This window comes from Falco biarmicus, chromosome 8, assembly GCF_023638135.1.
Source record: "Falco biarmicus isolate bFalBia1 chromosome 8, bFalBia1.pri, whole genome shotgun sequence".
NCBI classification, from domain to species: domain Eukaryota; kingdom Metazoa; phylum Chordata; class Aves; order Falconiformes; family Falconidae; genus Falco; species Falco biarmicus.
This window is the reverse complement of record NC_079295.1, coordinates 33,560,207-33,576,737: the sequence shown is the minus strand read 5'-3', so window position 1 is coordinate 33,576,737 and position 16,531 is coordinate 33,560,207. Positions and strand designations below refer to the sequence as shown.

The 16,531-nt window shown below is 43.0% G+C and overlaps 1 protein-coding gene and 2 long non-coding RNA genes across 4 annotated transcripts; 2 read left to right on the top strand and 1 right to left on the bottom strand.

Annotated features, from left to right (window-relative positions):
• Window positions 1-297: 297 nt before the first annotated feature.
• LOC130153386 (uncharacterized) lies at window positions 298-7,444 on the top strand. Its single transcript, XR_008823358.1, has 5 exons — window positions 298-431; window positions 2,059-2,137; window positions 3,576-3,726; window positions 5,423-5,516; window positions 6,101-7,444. It is a non-coding gene; the product is annotated as an uncharacterized LOC130153386 (long non-coding RNA).
• On the bottom strand, window positions 665-16,531 carry LOC130153384 (glycerol-3-phosphate dehydrogenase 1-like protein). Its single transcript, XM_056348035.1, has 8 exons — window positions 16,377-16,531; window positions 10,843-11,020; window positions 8,823-8,963; window positions 7,453-7,591; window positions 5,569-5,681; window positions 3,802-4,035; window positions 3,550-3,656; window positions 665-2,251 (listed from the first exon to the last, which is right to left on the bottom strand). The coding sequence occupies exons 1-8, from the start codon at window positions 16,415-16,417 to the stop codon at window positions 2,155-2,157; spliced, it is 1,050 nt and encodes a 349-aa protein (XP_056204010.1). The 5' UTR covers window positions 16,418-16,531; the 3' UTR covers window positions 665-2,154.
• LOC130153387 (uncharacterized) lies at window positions 7,603-14,713 on the top strand. 2 transcript variants are annotated; one of them, XR_008823360.1, is made up of 4 exons: window positions 7,603-9,847; window positions 10,521-10,710; window positions 12,587-12,641; window positions 14,123-14,713. It is a non-coding gene; the product is annotated as an uncharacterized LOC130153387 (long non-coding RNA). The 2 variants fall into 2 exon arrangements; XR_008823359.1 differs by having other exon boundaries at window positions 7,603-10,710.

The window sequence follows — 16,531 nt, the reverse complement described above, 5'->3', positions numbered from 1 at the left end:
AGCTGATAATTAGTAATTGCAAGAATGACAGCAATAAAGGACCACCATTACAACAGTCTTTTATTTGGTGACAATTCTGATAAATGAAACTACATCAAGTCTGCATATTGATCACTTTGCTAAACTGTTACTTGATACACTTCGAAAGTAAAATGTTCTATGTTGTAATTAGCTGAATTAAATGACTTGCCAGAAGTTCTGCCTGCTGGTGAAATGAGGAGGTTCCTGAATTCTTTATCCCTTCCTCATGTATTTGATACTTAAAACCAATGCACTATTTTAAGTCTTTTTCCCCTTGAAGCGGAAGATCACAATTCCCTGTTTTGTGGAAAGGATTTGGCCACCTGATTCCCATTTCAGTGGAAGGAATGTTGGTGTTGCCCTGCGGAGCCCTGAGCCATTGGCTGTGACCGGACTGCAGGCTGGCGGAGGTGAGCTACCCTCGCTGCTGTCCTGCAGGCCTCGGTGATGCTGCAGCCGCTGCTGCTCGTACCCGAGCTAGCATTGCTAGCTGAGATGGAGAGTTTTACAATATAATAATACATTCATATGTATCTGTTACTGTAATAAATGTGAAAGACATAACAATATTCCTTTAAAATGCAGAGTGGAGATGATTTTATAATCTAGCTTCTGTGCCGCCCCCCCCCCCCCCCCCCCCCCCCCCCCCCCCAAGCAATATGTCAGCGAATACATAGAGATTGAAAAAAACAACTTGCCTTCCTCTCTGCTATTTTGGAAAATCGGATAAAGCAAAGGAAAAGTAGGTTACTCTTCCTTTTTGTTTGCCTTGTCTCAAAATAGGACTCTTTCAAAAGGGTATTAAAGCTTATAAAATGTGCCACTGTTCATTTCATAGATGGCTTTAACTCTGAAAAACATCAGGTATCTGAAGTCACCCAACTACAGCCATAACGTTTAAAAATTTATGTTTCTAAAATTAATGCTATTGGTAGCAAAATAAAAAAACCTGGTATATGAACCAGTTTGTGTCTAAAATCCAGAAGTAGATGGATCTCTCATCTGGAGTATAAGATGCGTTGCTTAAGGTACAGCAAGATCAGGGCATTAGTCTGCAGTCTGGAAGGATGTGAGGAGCTGCACTGGTGTCAGCCCAGGGGAGTTTCCCAGCGGAATTGAAATGCAGCCCAGTTTCAAATGCAATTTTACAGGATTTCTGTGCGTCTATAGCGGTCATTTTGATGCATGTATAAAAAGTCAAGTATCACAGAGGAGTTTTCACTGTTACCTCTTATATCCTTAAAACAGTAGCATCGCACAAGCATCTTCCTTGTTGGCTTCCAGTTTTCCCCTCTCAGCTAGTACCAATTAATGAGGATGTCTTGCTGAGAAATCTAACATAAATGTATTTGGTTATTCCAAACTTTTTTTCTGTATTTCAAGGAAATTTCATGAATTTCAAGTAAGTTTCATGAAGGTCAGACTACTACTGAGGATTCCTAGTGTCCTGAATTTGAAACAAACCAACCACCCCAAAACCCCCTTCTTTCTCCTTCCCCCCTACACCTTAAACTGTTTTATTTATACATCTGAACATTCGTGTGTGTCTGAGTATGGGAACAATACCTATTTTTTCAGCGAGGCTTACACTGGGAAACAAAATCAAGGAAGGACCCCATGTTGCAAAACACAAAAGGTTATTTGTGTGTGAAGGGAGTTATGGAAAGCCAGCATTTGCCTATGTGATTACATCTTATTGCTGTCACATTTTTTCTACTATAATTTTTCTGTTTGGATGAGGTCTTCAATTTTTCTGTGTCTTGTGCTGTTTTGTAAGTAATATCATTAGGCAAAATGTTAAGGGTGATATGAGCTAGGTTGAGCATTTGTTATGGAAACTACGAGGGAAACTGTTTTCAATCAACAAGAAAGTAATTCTAGGGAAATGTCTGCGTTACTAACTCAAATCAAATACTGTTACATTTTACATTTGTTTCCTGTTCCTTAGGTACAACATTGAAATTAAAGGCAGATTTATAGGGTTTTTTTTCCCCTCAGAATGAGGATACTGAAATACATTCTTTGTTGCTTTTACAGCAAGTCTTGTTGCGCAACGTGTTTCTCTACTTTTGCAGTGGAGTGGACAGAAGTCCTGGGAAGATGAGAATGCAACCAGGTGAGGAGAGGGGATCTCTAAATGTGCTCTGGGTGGTTCTGTAAGCACGCGATGAAATCCTGGATCGACTGACCCTCATAGCAGATCTTGTAGATGGTCGTAAATAACGGAAACCTAAAAGAAGCGTATAGCAAGGAAAATAATCTGTAAAGTTTATACAAACGTTTATATTCCCTTTATAATCTGGGGGGTGGGGGGGGATCTTTCTCTCTGTTTCTGTTACATTAAAAAAAGTGAAAATGTTTTCTCTTTACAATGTAATTTTAACTTCGAGGTGCCTTTATTGGAAGGCTACGTAGGACAGTCAGGAGGAACTAAGGGCAGTTCTTGGGGGTGATGGCTGAGAAAAGCTGTTTTGGAAACAAAATTCCTATTTAGTATTTTTTATTTACAAAAGATCTTGAATTGCATATCCTCTTCTTCCTCCTGCGTGCAAAATGCATGTATTATTTGCATCCATTACTGATATCTAAAGGACTAAAAAGGATGAAAATGTCTAATTATTTTCTTTTCCTGGCTTAAAAGATTCTCTCTCTTTTACAAGCTTAGTCATTATGTGGTAAAAAATGAGTCCACTCAATGACTTGGAGCTGAGCGTGTAACTAAGTGCAATTATAGGACACTTATTACATCAAGTTTTGGTTTAAAGTTCATGCCTGTTGAGAATAGCTTTTCTTTTCTCTCTCATTTTTGAAAAATAATGCTACTCAACTCTTCTGTATCTGTTATAATACTAACAGTCGGGGGTTTTTTAGTACTCATTTAGCGGTGTTTGACCTCTCACTACTGCTGATATATGAGAGGGAATGGGATGGAGGGAAGTTTAGCTCTTCTGTTGTGTAAGCTGAGACAAAAGGTTTCAAATTATAAATAATCTTACATCGTCCCAAACAATTAGAAGTACTTTTTACCTCTGCATTATTGTGGCACGAAAGCATTGGTATCAGTGCATATTACCTAATTAATGCATATAAAATTTTTTTGATGAGGAGTATGCTCCCATATTTTATACTGACATAACCTAGTTAATGTTTGCACTGAGCAGGATTGCTGCAAGCTGTAACGGTGATACACTGAGAACAAGAAACCCCTTGACTCACAGACTGTGTTTGCAAGCTGACTCTGTATGGCCTTTAGTCTTGTTTAGGGGGACGGGGATGCCTGGGTAGCTCCTTCAGAGCATTATTTCTTTTGTTTCCTATATGTCTGTGGCTTGTTTCTTCTAATACCATTTAGCCTTCATTCCATTCTACTGACCATGGCAGTGAGGAGTCAAGCTAGGCTGAGCTCTAACGGTGGCCCAAGATGTAGAAAGCAGTTATTGCAGAAAAGAACAACATAATTAAACACAAGTTAAGGAGGTTAAGAACTCATCATACTTTGTTCTTGTTTTTTTAAATCAAAGCACTTACTTATCAAGCATATTTTTCTGTTTCAGAATCTTGTAGACTTCAGCTGAGGTCTGAGGACCTTGCAGCTTTTGTCCATTCAGCATCTCATTTTCCAGCTCCTCAATGGACTAGAAGAGAGGAGACTTGATTATTTGGATCAGAGGGGATACAGCTGTGATGCCAGCAGTTATCAAGAAGGTAAACAGCTAATAACTTTGTAAAATACAGTAGGACTTCTTCATATGTTAGTGTAAAATATTTCAAAATCCTTACCTTTCCTGTGCGAGCAAAGGCTTCTGCTACTTTTCTGTTGCGTCCCCCATAGCAGGTAGTGATTAGATCAGCGACACCACAGCTTTCCAGAAAAGTGGCTATTGATACCGGTCCCCTGCAGAACATCTTGGCAAAGGCCACCATTTCCATAAGGCCCAAGCGTATGACTGCTGCCTTTGTATTATCGCCGAAATCCAGTCCATCGCAAAAGCCAGCTCCCACTGCTACGATGTTCTGAAAATGGTTTAGTGCAAAATATAGAGGAAAAAAGGAGACAGTCAGGCAAGATGTGCAATTCATCAGCATGCACTGAGCTTTAAGAAAACCCCACAGATCTGTCTTCGCCAGAACAAGATGCAATTTCCAGTGGCCATAGGTTTATCTTATGAAGAAGGTGTTACTGGTTACTGTTGAACAAAAGTATCTGGGCTTCTAGATTTTTATACGCTGTCCACTGTTATTCCTATGGGCAAAAAATCTAAGCAGCTTGTTTAATGTAGCTGTATTGCAATCACGTAGTATCTATGCAAATGATGTTCTGGTTTTCTGCTAGTTCCAAGTTGGGACTTGCTGACCTTTCTGTTTTAACTATTTAAAATATCCCACATGGAGTCATGCCTTTCTAGGTTTTCTCTGTGTGTCTCTAATTGAGACAGGTATGGGTTCTATGTGCAGATGCTGCAGTACATCAAATTCTGGTTTTGCCTGCAAAAACAGTCAGTAAATTGCCTTTTCCCACAGTTTTAAACAAATCTTTTGGGATCCTAAACATCTTCATTATTCCTCACCATTATCCTGCACACCTTCCTTCCCAACTCCTGATTCCCAGCCCCTAAATAAGTCCCCAAATAAGTGTTCACTGTATATGAGTAATATGTCACCTAGTACTGCTGTTGAAATGTTTGCTCAAGACACGCACACGCCCAGCTGCACATTTTTCTTTTTTTTTTTTTTTTTTTTAGCAAAGGCAATGCCAAAGCAATGATTTCAAGAGCAGCAAAGATTTCCCACAAAGCAGAAACAACCTCTCTGCTCTGTTTCTTCCCCCAGTTCCAGTCTATGGGCAAAAGCAAAATCTGGGGATATTTGGTTTTGTATGAAAACAAACTTTTTGTATGTAAGGTTAAACAGGACCAATTCTTTCCTTGCCAGTAATCCCCCCTCCTCCAAGGAAAGGTGCATTATTGAGGTACAAATAATCAAACCTATAAAAAAGTACAAAGGATCACAAGCTAGAGTCACTTTAAGCACTTTTAAAAGCAAACTCCGAATCTCACTCAAGTGCTTCCTCATTGGAAACTTGGTGGGTTTTGGTGTCGTTTCTGATCCAGCCTGGGATCTCCACATGGGCATGGCTGAATGCCACACAGGCGTGCTGCCAACACAGAGCATTGCTTCTATTGCAAACTTACTAGCAGGCTACTCAAACTAAGTTGAACTACTTGAAATAAGTTATTAGTGGGAGCTACTATATGTAGTAAGAGTCTTTGTTCTATGTGCTTACAACAGGCAGACAAGAAAATACAGTGGACTAAATTATGCCCTCAGAAGATAAAAATACAATTATTTTGAAATGGTTTGCCAGCAGTTATACTTTTAAGTAAATTTCCCTTTTTTACAGGTTGGAAAACTGGCACATGAACTACACATCTTGTCTGTGCTCACTCAATCACCCAGTGGCAGGACTCAGACCCTGTGGCTTACAGAAGACTCAGGTGAGGGTAGAATTTGGCCCTAATGAAAACATTTTGTTTTGAAATCACTCACTTTTAAGGCTCCACAGATCTCCACTGTATCAGAGTCAAGCACCACGGTAATCCTGAAATTGGGGGTCTGCATTAATTCTTTAAAGATTTCCCCTTGTTTTTCATTTTTGCACCCTGTGGGAAAGGATGAAAATTAGAGTTTTTGCAGAGTTTCAGAGTACACACAGTTAACTGAAACCTGAAATGAGGTCCTAGGGACCACTTTAGGTTTTGTTGTCCCAGAAACTGGGTGTTGCTAAACAAGAGATTCATGTGACAGCAGTTGCTGCTGCTGGAAGCCAGTGTTAAATGTATACAAGTCCCAGGGTATTGACCAAGCATCCCTTAATAACACTTTAAAGGGCTTAAAACTAGACAGCCTCTAATGCAGCTTTCTGCCTGAGAAAGCTTGTATAACCACAAACGGTAATATTTACAAATCACTTTGTACAGCACAACGGTATAATTGCTGCTTTGAAAATGTAAACTGGTGTAATCACTAAATATTATTATGGGGCGCAAATGATTAATGCCCAATTAATTCCCAGTTATAGGGAGATCCACAGATGACTAAGTTGAATGTTGGCACTGCTGGAACAGGTTTGTTACCAGTTCTACAGAAGTCATGCATCACGTTGCTACAGTGCTCACCCTAGGTACCAAGAGCAAGGGTAGAGAGAGCCCTCGCTGGCAAAGGAGCTGAGGTCTGCTTTTGTCCGAAGAGCCCATGGCCAGCTGGGCAAAGACTTTTGACTGGAGTTTCACTTCACTTTTATACGAGGCAGCTTGGTTTCCTTCAGAGAGAGAGCACAGCAGGGAGTTTTATTACCCTGAGGCACTGCACTCTGCTAGCTGTGGGGTTTCTGCCCCATCTCATGAGAACCTTCGGGTCTGCTTCTTGTTCTTCGCAATAATTGATGTTGGGTGCTACCTGGTCTCCTTGAGGTGGCCGTTTCTGGGCTCTGTGGCTTTCCATGAGGACACAAACAAGGGGCAAAGCTCTTCACACAGTCATCTTCACAGCATGGCTTCAGACTGGGCCAGCAGAAGTTAAATTCCCCCCAAGAAAATGAATATTGCTCAACTCTCCTTATCATATCCGGTCCTGTCTGTACCTAGCTGCTCTGCCAGAAACAAATGCCCAGCTGGTACAGTTTTCACTATTACTGTAACATTTGCAGGACAAAGGAACAGTATTGCAGCAACAATTTTGGGTTTGTTTTTTTTTGAGGGGGGTGGTGTTGGGTGTTTTTTGGGTTTTTTTGCCTTCCCTAGCTATGGAAGGATCTAACTTTAATTTTGACTAACTTCAAAAATCAATGGGTTTTAAAAACTACTGGATGAACTTTCCAAATCAGGTCAAACCCAGTTCTCGGAGGATCTGAAGCTATGCCTTGGCAAGCAGCCTGAATGCAAGGGAGGAACAGAATGTTACTGGGTTTGGTTGGTTTTTTTTTTTGTTTTGGTCTTTTGGGTTTTTTTCAAGCAAAGATATTTGAAGATGGAGAAATACACCTCAGAAAGTGTGAGTGCATACCAGCTTCTCATTACACTTTTCTATCTAGACTGCGTAGTGTGTCAACTGCCAGTGTGTTCAGCGTTGAGCTGTACAGGCATAAAAGCTGGCTCTTGCCAGCTCCTACAGAAACAGGATTAAGGTGTGATTTTTTAATGGATTAAATTAGCTCTCAGCACTGAAACCTGCTGTCAATTTGGATCCGATCCTGCCAGCACCAAGCTCCCTGGAAATAATGCTGCCTCCCTGAACAAGCTCAGTGGGCACTGCACCACTTGGGAACCGACTGGGACCTGTTGCACCCCCCTGCTCCCTTCAGAGAGGTTATCCTGTTGCCCAGCCACAGGTGACATTAAACCCCAGCTAGTGGCTCTAATTTGCAATAGTTACCAATGGTGGTTTCACAGAACTTCTCATCAGCCACTTCTTTGGCTATGTTGGCCCCCATAAGCACACTGATTTCTATTTTCAGTTTCTCCCGGATGAGGTCAGATATGAGCTTCAGGCCATCGGGACCCTCATCGATCCCCTGAAGAAAAGACAATAGTCAAAGCCAAGTTATTAGAGTAGGAAAATGACAGCAGTAGAGCACCGGTAAAGCAGGTGGTGTCCTATTGCCTGCAGCTCCCTGGTATTAATTGGAAGGATCTGGGTCTTGTATTAATAGCTAATGTTAGTGAATATAAATGCTATGGGGTTGTACTTCAGTAACTGCAAATTCAAGGCAAGTTCAGGGAGAAGGTAGCAACAGTTGAGGTAACCCTGCAAGAGGCCTCACACCCACTGCTGCTGTCCTGAGGTTTTCTTTGATGCTGTATTTTTCCTGTGTGTTAAATTCCTGCGGTACAGGACCAGACTTTTAAATTAAGCCTAAAAGCAGTGGCTTTTTTGCAAGATCTAAGTATTAAACTGAGTGCTTCATTGGTATTAAGAAGTATACTGAATTGTCTTTGGGGTTTTTTTAAGCTAAAGAAAGTAGTAAATTTTCAGGTATTTCCTTCTTCTCCCACCCTCCTCTCCTCTGTGTACTGCTGCTTGTGAGATAAATTGTATAAGGGAAAGGGGGCGGGGAAGGGAAGAGCTGGTATTGCAGTCTAAGAACTCAAATTACATTTCTTTACTACAATTTTAAATTGGGTATTTCCTGTAATGCAATTGAGAGAAGAAGCAGTAGACTATATTCTTGTGCTTTGCCTCTGGCTTTTAGTTTGAGATTCTCTTAATTCATTTTAAGATTATGATAATCTGGTACCTCTAAAATGAAAAAGAGATTCCTCAGTTCATGCCACATTGAAATTGCTTCAGTTCTGCAAAATGATTAGTGTTATTGTGCCATTTTAATTGCCAAGAATGGGTTTTGTGTGTACTTGGAAGAGGGACTTCCAAGACCCATTCTTCTTTACAGTTAAGAGTTAATTGAGGTTGTAGTCTGGTGAGTATTTTTTCTGGCAGCAGCACCGGTTTATGCAGCCCTCCCTCTGCCCATTTTCACCTCCAAGCTGGTCCAAGCAGGAACTGATCCAGGCTAAAGATGGCTGGCAAAGACATACTCCAGCTGGGTTGCCCCATCTTTCGGTGGCCACGTGAGCAGCAGAAGGACTGGCAGAGGCTGGGTAAGTTTTGAACTCTTGCACAAAGAAATGCTCGTGTTTATCCAGAGCGTATGGCTGAGGGCTGGAGCTCCGACCCTTAAACTGAAGCTATTTATTTACTCCGTACAGACTGAGTCTGTATGGAGTCCTGTGGAAATGACAACTTACCTTGATCAGGGAAATCCCAAATGTCCCGGGTTTTATCTGGCCTGCAATCTGCTCACAGATTCGTCCAATGAATTGATGTGGCAGAACAAACACTAGAACATCTGCCCCATTTGTTGCTTCAGCCACGTCTGGTACAGCCACCTGGGATAAGAGTGACAACCAAAATGAGCCCCAGGTAGGAATCCTCACACCTTGCAAGATACCAGCATGGTGAAGCCATAGCAGACTTGTTGCAAATGGCCTTAATTTTAACTGGTGCTGTGGTGTAGCTGCTAGTTCTTCAGGCAAGCAGCTACAGATTTCTTCTGAAATGTCCAAAGCAGCCTGTTTTAGGTATGGATTCCTAACAATTTTTTTCATCATTTATCCCAGCCCTATGTGGATAACCTGGGGAAGATGATATACTTCCTAAACTTGCAGCATCCTGGGAAGCCCCTTTGCTGGTTCAGCTTCTTAAGGTGGTTCCTGAAGATACTGAGCAACCCCATACAGTTCTGGAATGAGTGGTAGCACTGGGGAGCACAGGAGCAAACCAGGGTGGTGAGACAGCATCTTCTGGCAGTCTTTAGTTTCCATAGGTCACTAGCAGAGAATTCCTCAGGAATCAACTATATCAAAAGGCAGAGATATCATCATCTTTGGGGGGTATGTGTCTTTGTTTTAAATATATAGTAACTTGACCATAGTTACAAAAACTATAAAACATGCTTAATAAGTAGCAAGCTGTATCTTCCTCCAAATGCTAACATTACTCAGAACAATTCAAGCCATGCTACAGAGGCAATGGCAGGTGAATTTGAGCCTGCTATCACCAGCAGTTTACAATCGGAGAAAATACTGCCCTTGAATGCAGCCTTGGAGCATACAGCCTTTGAGCAAGCGGGATTCCCAGCAGGAGAACCAGAAGTGCTGCCAGCAAGGCTGCTTCTCCAGGAAAACAGCAAAGCAGCAGAGGCTGGCAGTGCTGTACAGACAGTGCTCCTGTCTCTCCAAAATCTTGCAGAGCAATGCAAGGGAAAAATTAGGTAGGTGTTTTTTTTCTTCTCAGTTGGAGATGAAGGTGTGGGGGTCCCCCCAAGCTTTACCGCAACCAGCCGATTTCTGCTGGTAAAGCCTCAGACTTTGCTATAGACAAGATGAGGCTGATCTCAGGTGATGATGCCAAGCCTGTTGATCTGCTAGAGGGTTGTAAAAATAACAGTGACAAGTCAGTTGTAACCCAGGAGAACTGTGGGCCAAGTTCAAACCACAGAGTGCAAATATACAATCGCAGCACTACATAAAACCATTCTCCAAGCAAGGAGACCCACCACATGCAGCACCTTAACTGCCTTTTACAACTGAAGCTGTTCTGGAGTTGCGGTGCTACTTTCTTTGACTCACAAAACAGTGGCATTTGCCAAAACCTTTAACAGCCAAAACCCCTCACCTTGCTTGCTTCAGTAGCAGTAAATTAGGCAAGATGGTTAATTTAAGTCGAGGGGCATAACTTGGTATTTTAAATGTTCATGAAAATTAAATACCTTATATTTTTGTGGAATTTACAGCACTATTAATTACAGCAGTGTGTTGCTATCCTGAAATCACCCTTGAGTCAACAGCTCATTATTCATCTCCTTGTAAACCGCAGCTGTTAGCTGTGCTGTTGATTTCTTTTTTTAGAAGAAGTGAGAGCAGTAGCTTTCCCTTTTTTTCCAGAAGATGCTGTGGGTTTGACGTATCTCCGTTCTGAGTAGACAGATCTCTGCCTGCCCTTTCTAGAGTTATGCTGCTTTCCTGCTGGAGAGAAGGATGGTGCATTACCAGCACCCAGCACAGTCAGCTGGGTGTTTGAAGTTGCGTGTGACATACTAGACAAGCAGAAGTCACAGAAGTGAACTATATTCCAGTGAGTTATATGTCTATATTGGAGTAAGTTAGGTGGAAAACAAGAATAAAGCAGTGAATTCCTAGTTTTAGCTTTGCCAGACGTTGCCTCCCTTATAAAAAATATTTCAGTGTTTCCCCCCTGCCAACTTACCACATTTTTGGGTATCTTGTATCCACGTAGGTATTTAACATTTTCATGTTCCTGGTTGATTATTTCTGAGAGTTTTCTTCCATTGATGATCTCTTCAAATACCCACATCTTGACAGTAGGATCGAATCTGTTGGACTTCTGGACATTTTTGCCGATGATTCTTGCTATGGCTGATCCCCTTTAAAGAGAAAAAAATTGAAATAACTAATAGGGAACAAAGAGTTTTATTGTGACTGGGAACACAAATTACTTTAAACACAGTAACTCATGAAAGGCCTGTGTTCTCAAGCTGTTCAGATGCTTGCTATACTTATCAAAAAGCTTTATCCACTACCCTCCATCAAAACCCCCTCAGTTTAAAAACACAGCAGAATCGGAGAAAACATAATTGTAACAAGGGTTCTAAAGTCCTACAGAGTGGGAATGTGATTTATCATCGACAGTACTAAAAATACAGTATCTGGGATTAAAATCTGTCTTTCTCCTCGGGTAATTCTTTTATTCTGAAGACCAACAAAGGTAAAATAATGTAAAGCAGTGCTGAATAATCTTGCTGTGACAGTCTTCATGCATCTCATCTAAAACAGATGCATCCCTCTTTCCTACCAATAACCAAACAGTTGCAATAAGGATTTTATGTAAGAGCTAAATCCTCAGAAATTGTTCCTTTCTTAAGAAAAAAACAAAATGCCAAACCAAACTTCAACCTGATGGTTTCTCTACATTTATTGTTCCAATTAGTACTGTAACAGGATCCGTAGTAGCTGCAGCCTGAGGATATTTTAACCATCCAGTTTACTTTTCTTCAGTCATACTGAGCATTTTTTGATCTCAGTTCAGACAATTTTATTTCCCCATTGCCACTGCAGCTTTGCAAACATTCACTTGTTTTCTTGGCAAGAGAGAATTAAAAATCCAGCAGAAAATATTGGCATTGTTGGTTAATGCTCTTTAAATTATAAGAGGAGGAGTAGTGATTATTTTTACTCCTCTCTTCCCTCTTTCCCTGTTAATGCTACTTTAATCTTTCAAGTACTGGCCATTTTACTATCACAACTGAAAGAGCAGCTCCAGTCCTCTTGTCCTCTGACCCGCTTGTGAGGAGCATGAACAAGACTTAGCTGTGCTGTTTTCTGGAACTGATAAAGTTCCCAAGTATATCCGAGACGAAGTCCGGGTAGGTCTCTGCTGTCACTGGCTCAAAGGGAAACCATGTTGTAACTGACTGTCCTTGGCTTAACCATATTTTTGATGTAACAGGTTTGAACAAGGCTGAATTGCTCAATAAGTAATAAAAGAATAAGGGCTTTACCTTAATCCTTAAAGATAAAGAAATCCTACTGAGATCAGGTTTCACTTTGCCCAGTGTTGACTGTATGCTATATCCTAAGCTGCCATAATGCTTTTTTGGCTTTTGGGGATATTTTGTTTGTTTGGTTGCTGTGTGTGTTTGTTTATTTTTTTTTGGGGGGGGAAAGATTAGTTGTTTGTTTTGGGGTGGGGTTTTTTTTTTGTTGTTTGGGTTTTTTTAGTGGTGGTTGTTTTTTGGGGGTTTTGTTGGGTTTTTTTAAAGGATGATTGGGTTTGGCCCATTAAAATATTTAGGGAAATGTTTTAAGGGTGAACCTTTACTGTAAGAGTTCTGCCTTTTTGAAGGAAAGCATGCAGTCATATTGTACGTTTATATTGTCATATTGTTTATAAAATTACTTATATTCTGGTTTTCTTTCCCTGCTATCAACAGAGAGCACAATCAAGGCTTGAGCTGAGGATGAATTCTGGTTCTGCATGAGATGTATGTATTAATAAGAAAAGGGGTTTTTGGGTTGGGTTTTTTTTCAGATAAACTTGAGGTCTAGATTCATTGTCCTGGTTGTGCTGGAGTCTCCACAACCTGAACAACAAACTTAGACCTTAAGCCAATCCATAAAAATAACTTTTCAAGTTATGTACCAAGTTCATACGACTTTCTGTTGAAAGATGCAGACTCCAGCTCTAACTTCTGAAATCCTGATTAGAACTTGCAACTCTCAGTAGATTAATCTGATCTTGTAGCAGAACTGTTATTACCATAGCACTTGGACACTGTCACCCAAGTATTTTCCTGTTGATAAGATATCGGTGAAGGTATCTCAGGCATAAAGGTGGCTCCACAAATGATAGTATTTTCCTTTGGTTTCTATTTAGATGAAGATTCGGGGGAGAAACGGTTTAACGTTTAAAAGGCATTGAGTAGTCAGGGAAAATACCTCGCCACAAACCCATTAAACAGTTCAAAGCCTGACGCTTTGTTTTACTTGGTCCATTTAAAATTCAGCCACCGCTTATCAGCCTGGGGAAGAACAATTGCTTTGTCTGTGAGGACAGTGTTTGGTAGACTATGCAGGCTTGGCAGAAGGTGGCTGCTCCTTCAAACAAAACCAAGGATGCTCATATATAAAGACCTTGCCATGGTTTTATTTTCTCTAAAACTCAGTTTAGAGAAGATTAATAGAAGGCAGAGAACTCCACTTCCATAATTTTAAAAAGCGAAAACTGCCAGTCAGGGTTTTTTCCCCCCAATTATGTTAATTCCTGTTGGAAGTGATTTAAATATTGCTAAAAAAAAGAAAGCTTTTATCTGGAGGCTTCCTATCAGTATAATGAGAAAGCTTTGATGTGGAATATCTCAAATAAGACCCATTATTTCCACATGTGATTATGAAAGTGTTTGTGGCATACATCAGATCTGGTGAAAAATAGAGCTTAGGGGACCCCGTGAAGCAGCTAGTTCCTTCCCTATACAAAGGACAGTCAAATATATTTATGCTGTTCCTAATAGTTTTTCCAGGGCAGTCTTAAAGACCTCAGCAGTTGCCATCCCAGCCAGCCCATCCCAGGACTTTGTTATTCTTAGTATTAGAAAGATCATCGTCATGTTTAACCTAAGTCTTTCTTATTGTGGTTTAAGCCCATTTCTATTCTAGAAGGGTGGAATATTGGTTTTCTCCTTTAGATGCTTGAAGATGATTATGTTTTCCTCCAGTGTCTGTCTTAGTCAATTTTTTTAAATTATAGTATTGCTCAGGTTGGGACAGTGAGGGATCTCCAAAGTGGGAACAACAGTGCATTCATATGGGTTACTCAGGACTTTATTCAGTCAAGTCTTGAAAACTCTCTAAGGACCACCTCCTCTCTGGGCAACCTGTCCCAATGCTTTATTATTCCATATATTCTATTCTATTATTGTATATATAGGTGGGGGTTTTTTCTCTTCTCTCTTTATATAGAGAGTCAGAAGTCAGAAGCTCTCCTGGTTCAATTTATGTCCATTGGCTCTTGTTTTCCTTCTGTGTACCTCTGTAAAAAGCCTGGCCATCTGTTCATGTGGGAGACAGGAACCCTAGTTCAAGCTGGATCTTTGCTGGGGACTCCACAGTCCAAATGAATCTTAGAAGACTGGGAGAGCTTGTGGGTTCTGAAGGGCCAGGAAGTGAATTAAGCCTCTGTTTTTAAAAACAGGTAACTGAACCGTGATCAGCGTAAACGCAAACCCTCCTGCACCTGGCTGGCAACCGCAAAATGCAGTGCAGCGCTTATTTCACTTAACCACATCGCTCCTGAATCTCCTGGCAGCGTTGAGTTAGTAAGTCCCTGTGACCTGCTGAACTTCTGCAGCTGGCATCAGATATTGCAACATGCTGCGTCATGTGTCAACCACGTTTCCGAGCTGCAGGAAACACTCAAAAGCAGCAATCTGAACTGTCACCCAAATATCCAGGAGGAACATAAGAAAAAATGTTTGCCAAAGATAAATATTGCATTTCTATGTTGTGCTACGACAACCTGTTTTGCTACAGCAGCTATGAATAGATATGATTTAAATATCAGAGCACAATGCTTATCTCCTCCCCAAGGATTTTACAGTCTATGTGTATAGTAGGAAGCAAGAGCTGGGCCCAGACAGACAGGCACTATGAGTAAGCAGGTAGTATTGAATGAGCTGGGGTCTCTATCTCTGTGGTATAACCCTTTCCAGGTTTGTCGGTACAAGTGAAAAAAGAACTTTGAGTACAGATCTGAAGACAGACAACTACGTGGCTTTGGAGGATGTGTTATGGCAAGGAGACAGCCTGGGAAAGGCAGGAGGTTCTTGCCTCAGAACACAGCCGAAGAACGATGAAGGCTGTTGCTGAGGGCTGACCAAGTTAAAAGCATGTGTGGCCATGGCTGCTGAGGGGCTTGGAAGCGACAGCAAGCTGCCCGCGCAGGCTTGGCCGCCTGTGGTTAAGGTGCGGGAGAAGAGGGCAGCAGGGGAAGGATGCAAATGCTGCAATGACATGGTCAAAAGTGGCAGTTGGGGAAATGCTGGTGCAGAACTGATGGGGCAGGACTCTGTCCATCAGCGCCAGAGACAGCCAGGTGCGTGATGATGAGTTCCCGAAGAACAGCTGTGCAGTTACCTGTGAAAGGTGGTATCTGGGAGGTGTCATGCACAAAGAGTCTGTGATCCGGAAAGAGCATGCATGTGGGGGCTTGGAAAACACTGGACTGGTTTTGCAAGGCAGGAAGGCAAAGAGCCATGCTTTAACTGTGCTATGTTCTCAGCAGCTCACAAGCAACCACTCCCTCATCTATTGATTTTATTTTTTTGGCATTTGCTTCCACTTTGCTATCAGATATTTCAAAAATCTTAAGGAACTTGCTTTCCTTGTACAAAAACAGTCCACAAAGCTACCTGAAGGCTGGGTTTGCAGATCTCAAGCACGTGCATGGTGCATGTTGGTCTATTTGTTTGTGCTCAGCTTACATAAACCGTAAGAAAACTAAGATGCAAATTGCAGTGGGATCGGGATTACTGACTTCAGTGGGGTCTGTCAGACCCAAGGAGCGCTGGAGAGCCTTGCTTTTGTCCAGGCTAGGAAGGACTGAGCAGTAGCAAACATAGCCTTATGAATGGGGCTAAACGGGGGAGCCGAGGGCAGCGCTAGTACACGGCAGTGTCTGCGCCAAGATGCGAAGCGCTGTGCCGAGGAGGAGGGAGGTGAAGGGTGCTGCTCAGCTCTGGCTGCGAATGCAGCCTGTACCCCCGTTCCTTCCAAAGAATGCGAACAGCATCACCGCTCGCCGCGCACTGAAGGCTGGAACCGGGGCCCTGCCGCGGGCACACCCGGCCGCGGCGGGGTCCCGCTGCCTGTCCCCGGGCTTCCCCGGCTTCCCCCGCCTCGGCGCGGCAGGAGGCTCCGGCCCGTCCCCGGCGCTCGGGCCGGGGCACCCGCGGGGGCGGCGGTCCCTGCCCCGCAGCCCGCCGGGCGGAGGCCGGGCACGGTGGCGCCGCGGCCGCGGTTCCAGGACCACGGAGCTCCGCCGCCCTCGGCGCCCCCCGCCCCGCACCTGTTGCGAAGCCCCCGGCGGCGGCGGGGCACCTCTGGTGTGCCGCCCCGGGGGGGGGGGGCGGGGGGAGAAAACGAGGAAGGAACGGGAAAAGGGGAGAAAAAAAGGAGGAGTGGGAAAGGGGGGGGACGGGGGATGCCCCCCCGCGCTGCGGCACTCACCAGTTCCCCGAGCCGACGATGCAGACGCGGAGCGGCGACATGCTGCGGGCTGCCCCCCGCCCGGCGCTGCTGCCCGCGGCTCGGCCCGGCCCGGCCCGGCTGCCAGCACCGCCCCCACCGGCCCGGCGCCTGCGGAGGGACGGGCGTCAGCGGGC

Coding starts and splice junctions, on each gene's coding strand:
- LOC130153384 (XM_056348035.1), bottom strand. CDS start 16,417: ATGTCGCCGCTCCGCGTCTGCATCGTCGGCTCGGGGAACTG. Junction 5,682..7,452: donor GTTCTGTGAAACCACCATTG/GTAACTATTGCA, acceptor CCTTTCCCACAG/GGTGCAAAAATGAAAAACAA. Junction 4,036..5,568: donor AGATCTGTGGAGCCTTAAAA/GTGAGTGATTTC, acceptor AACCATTTTCAG/AACATCGTAGCAGTGGGAGC.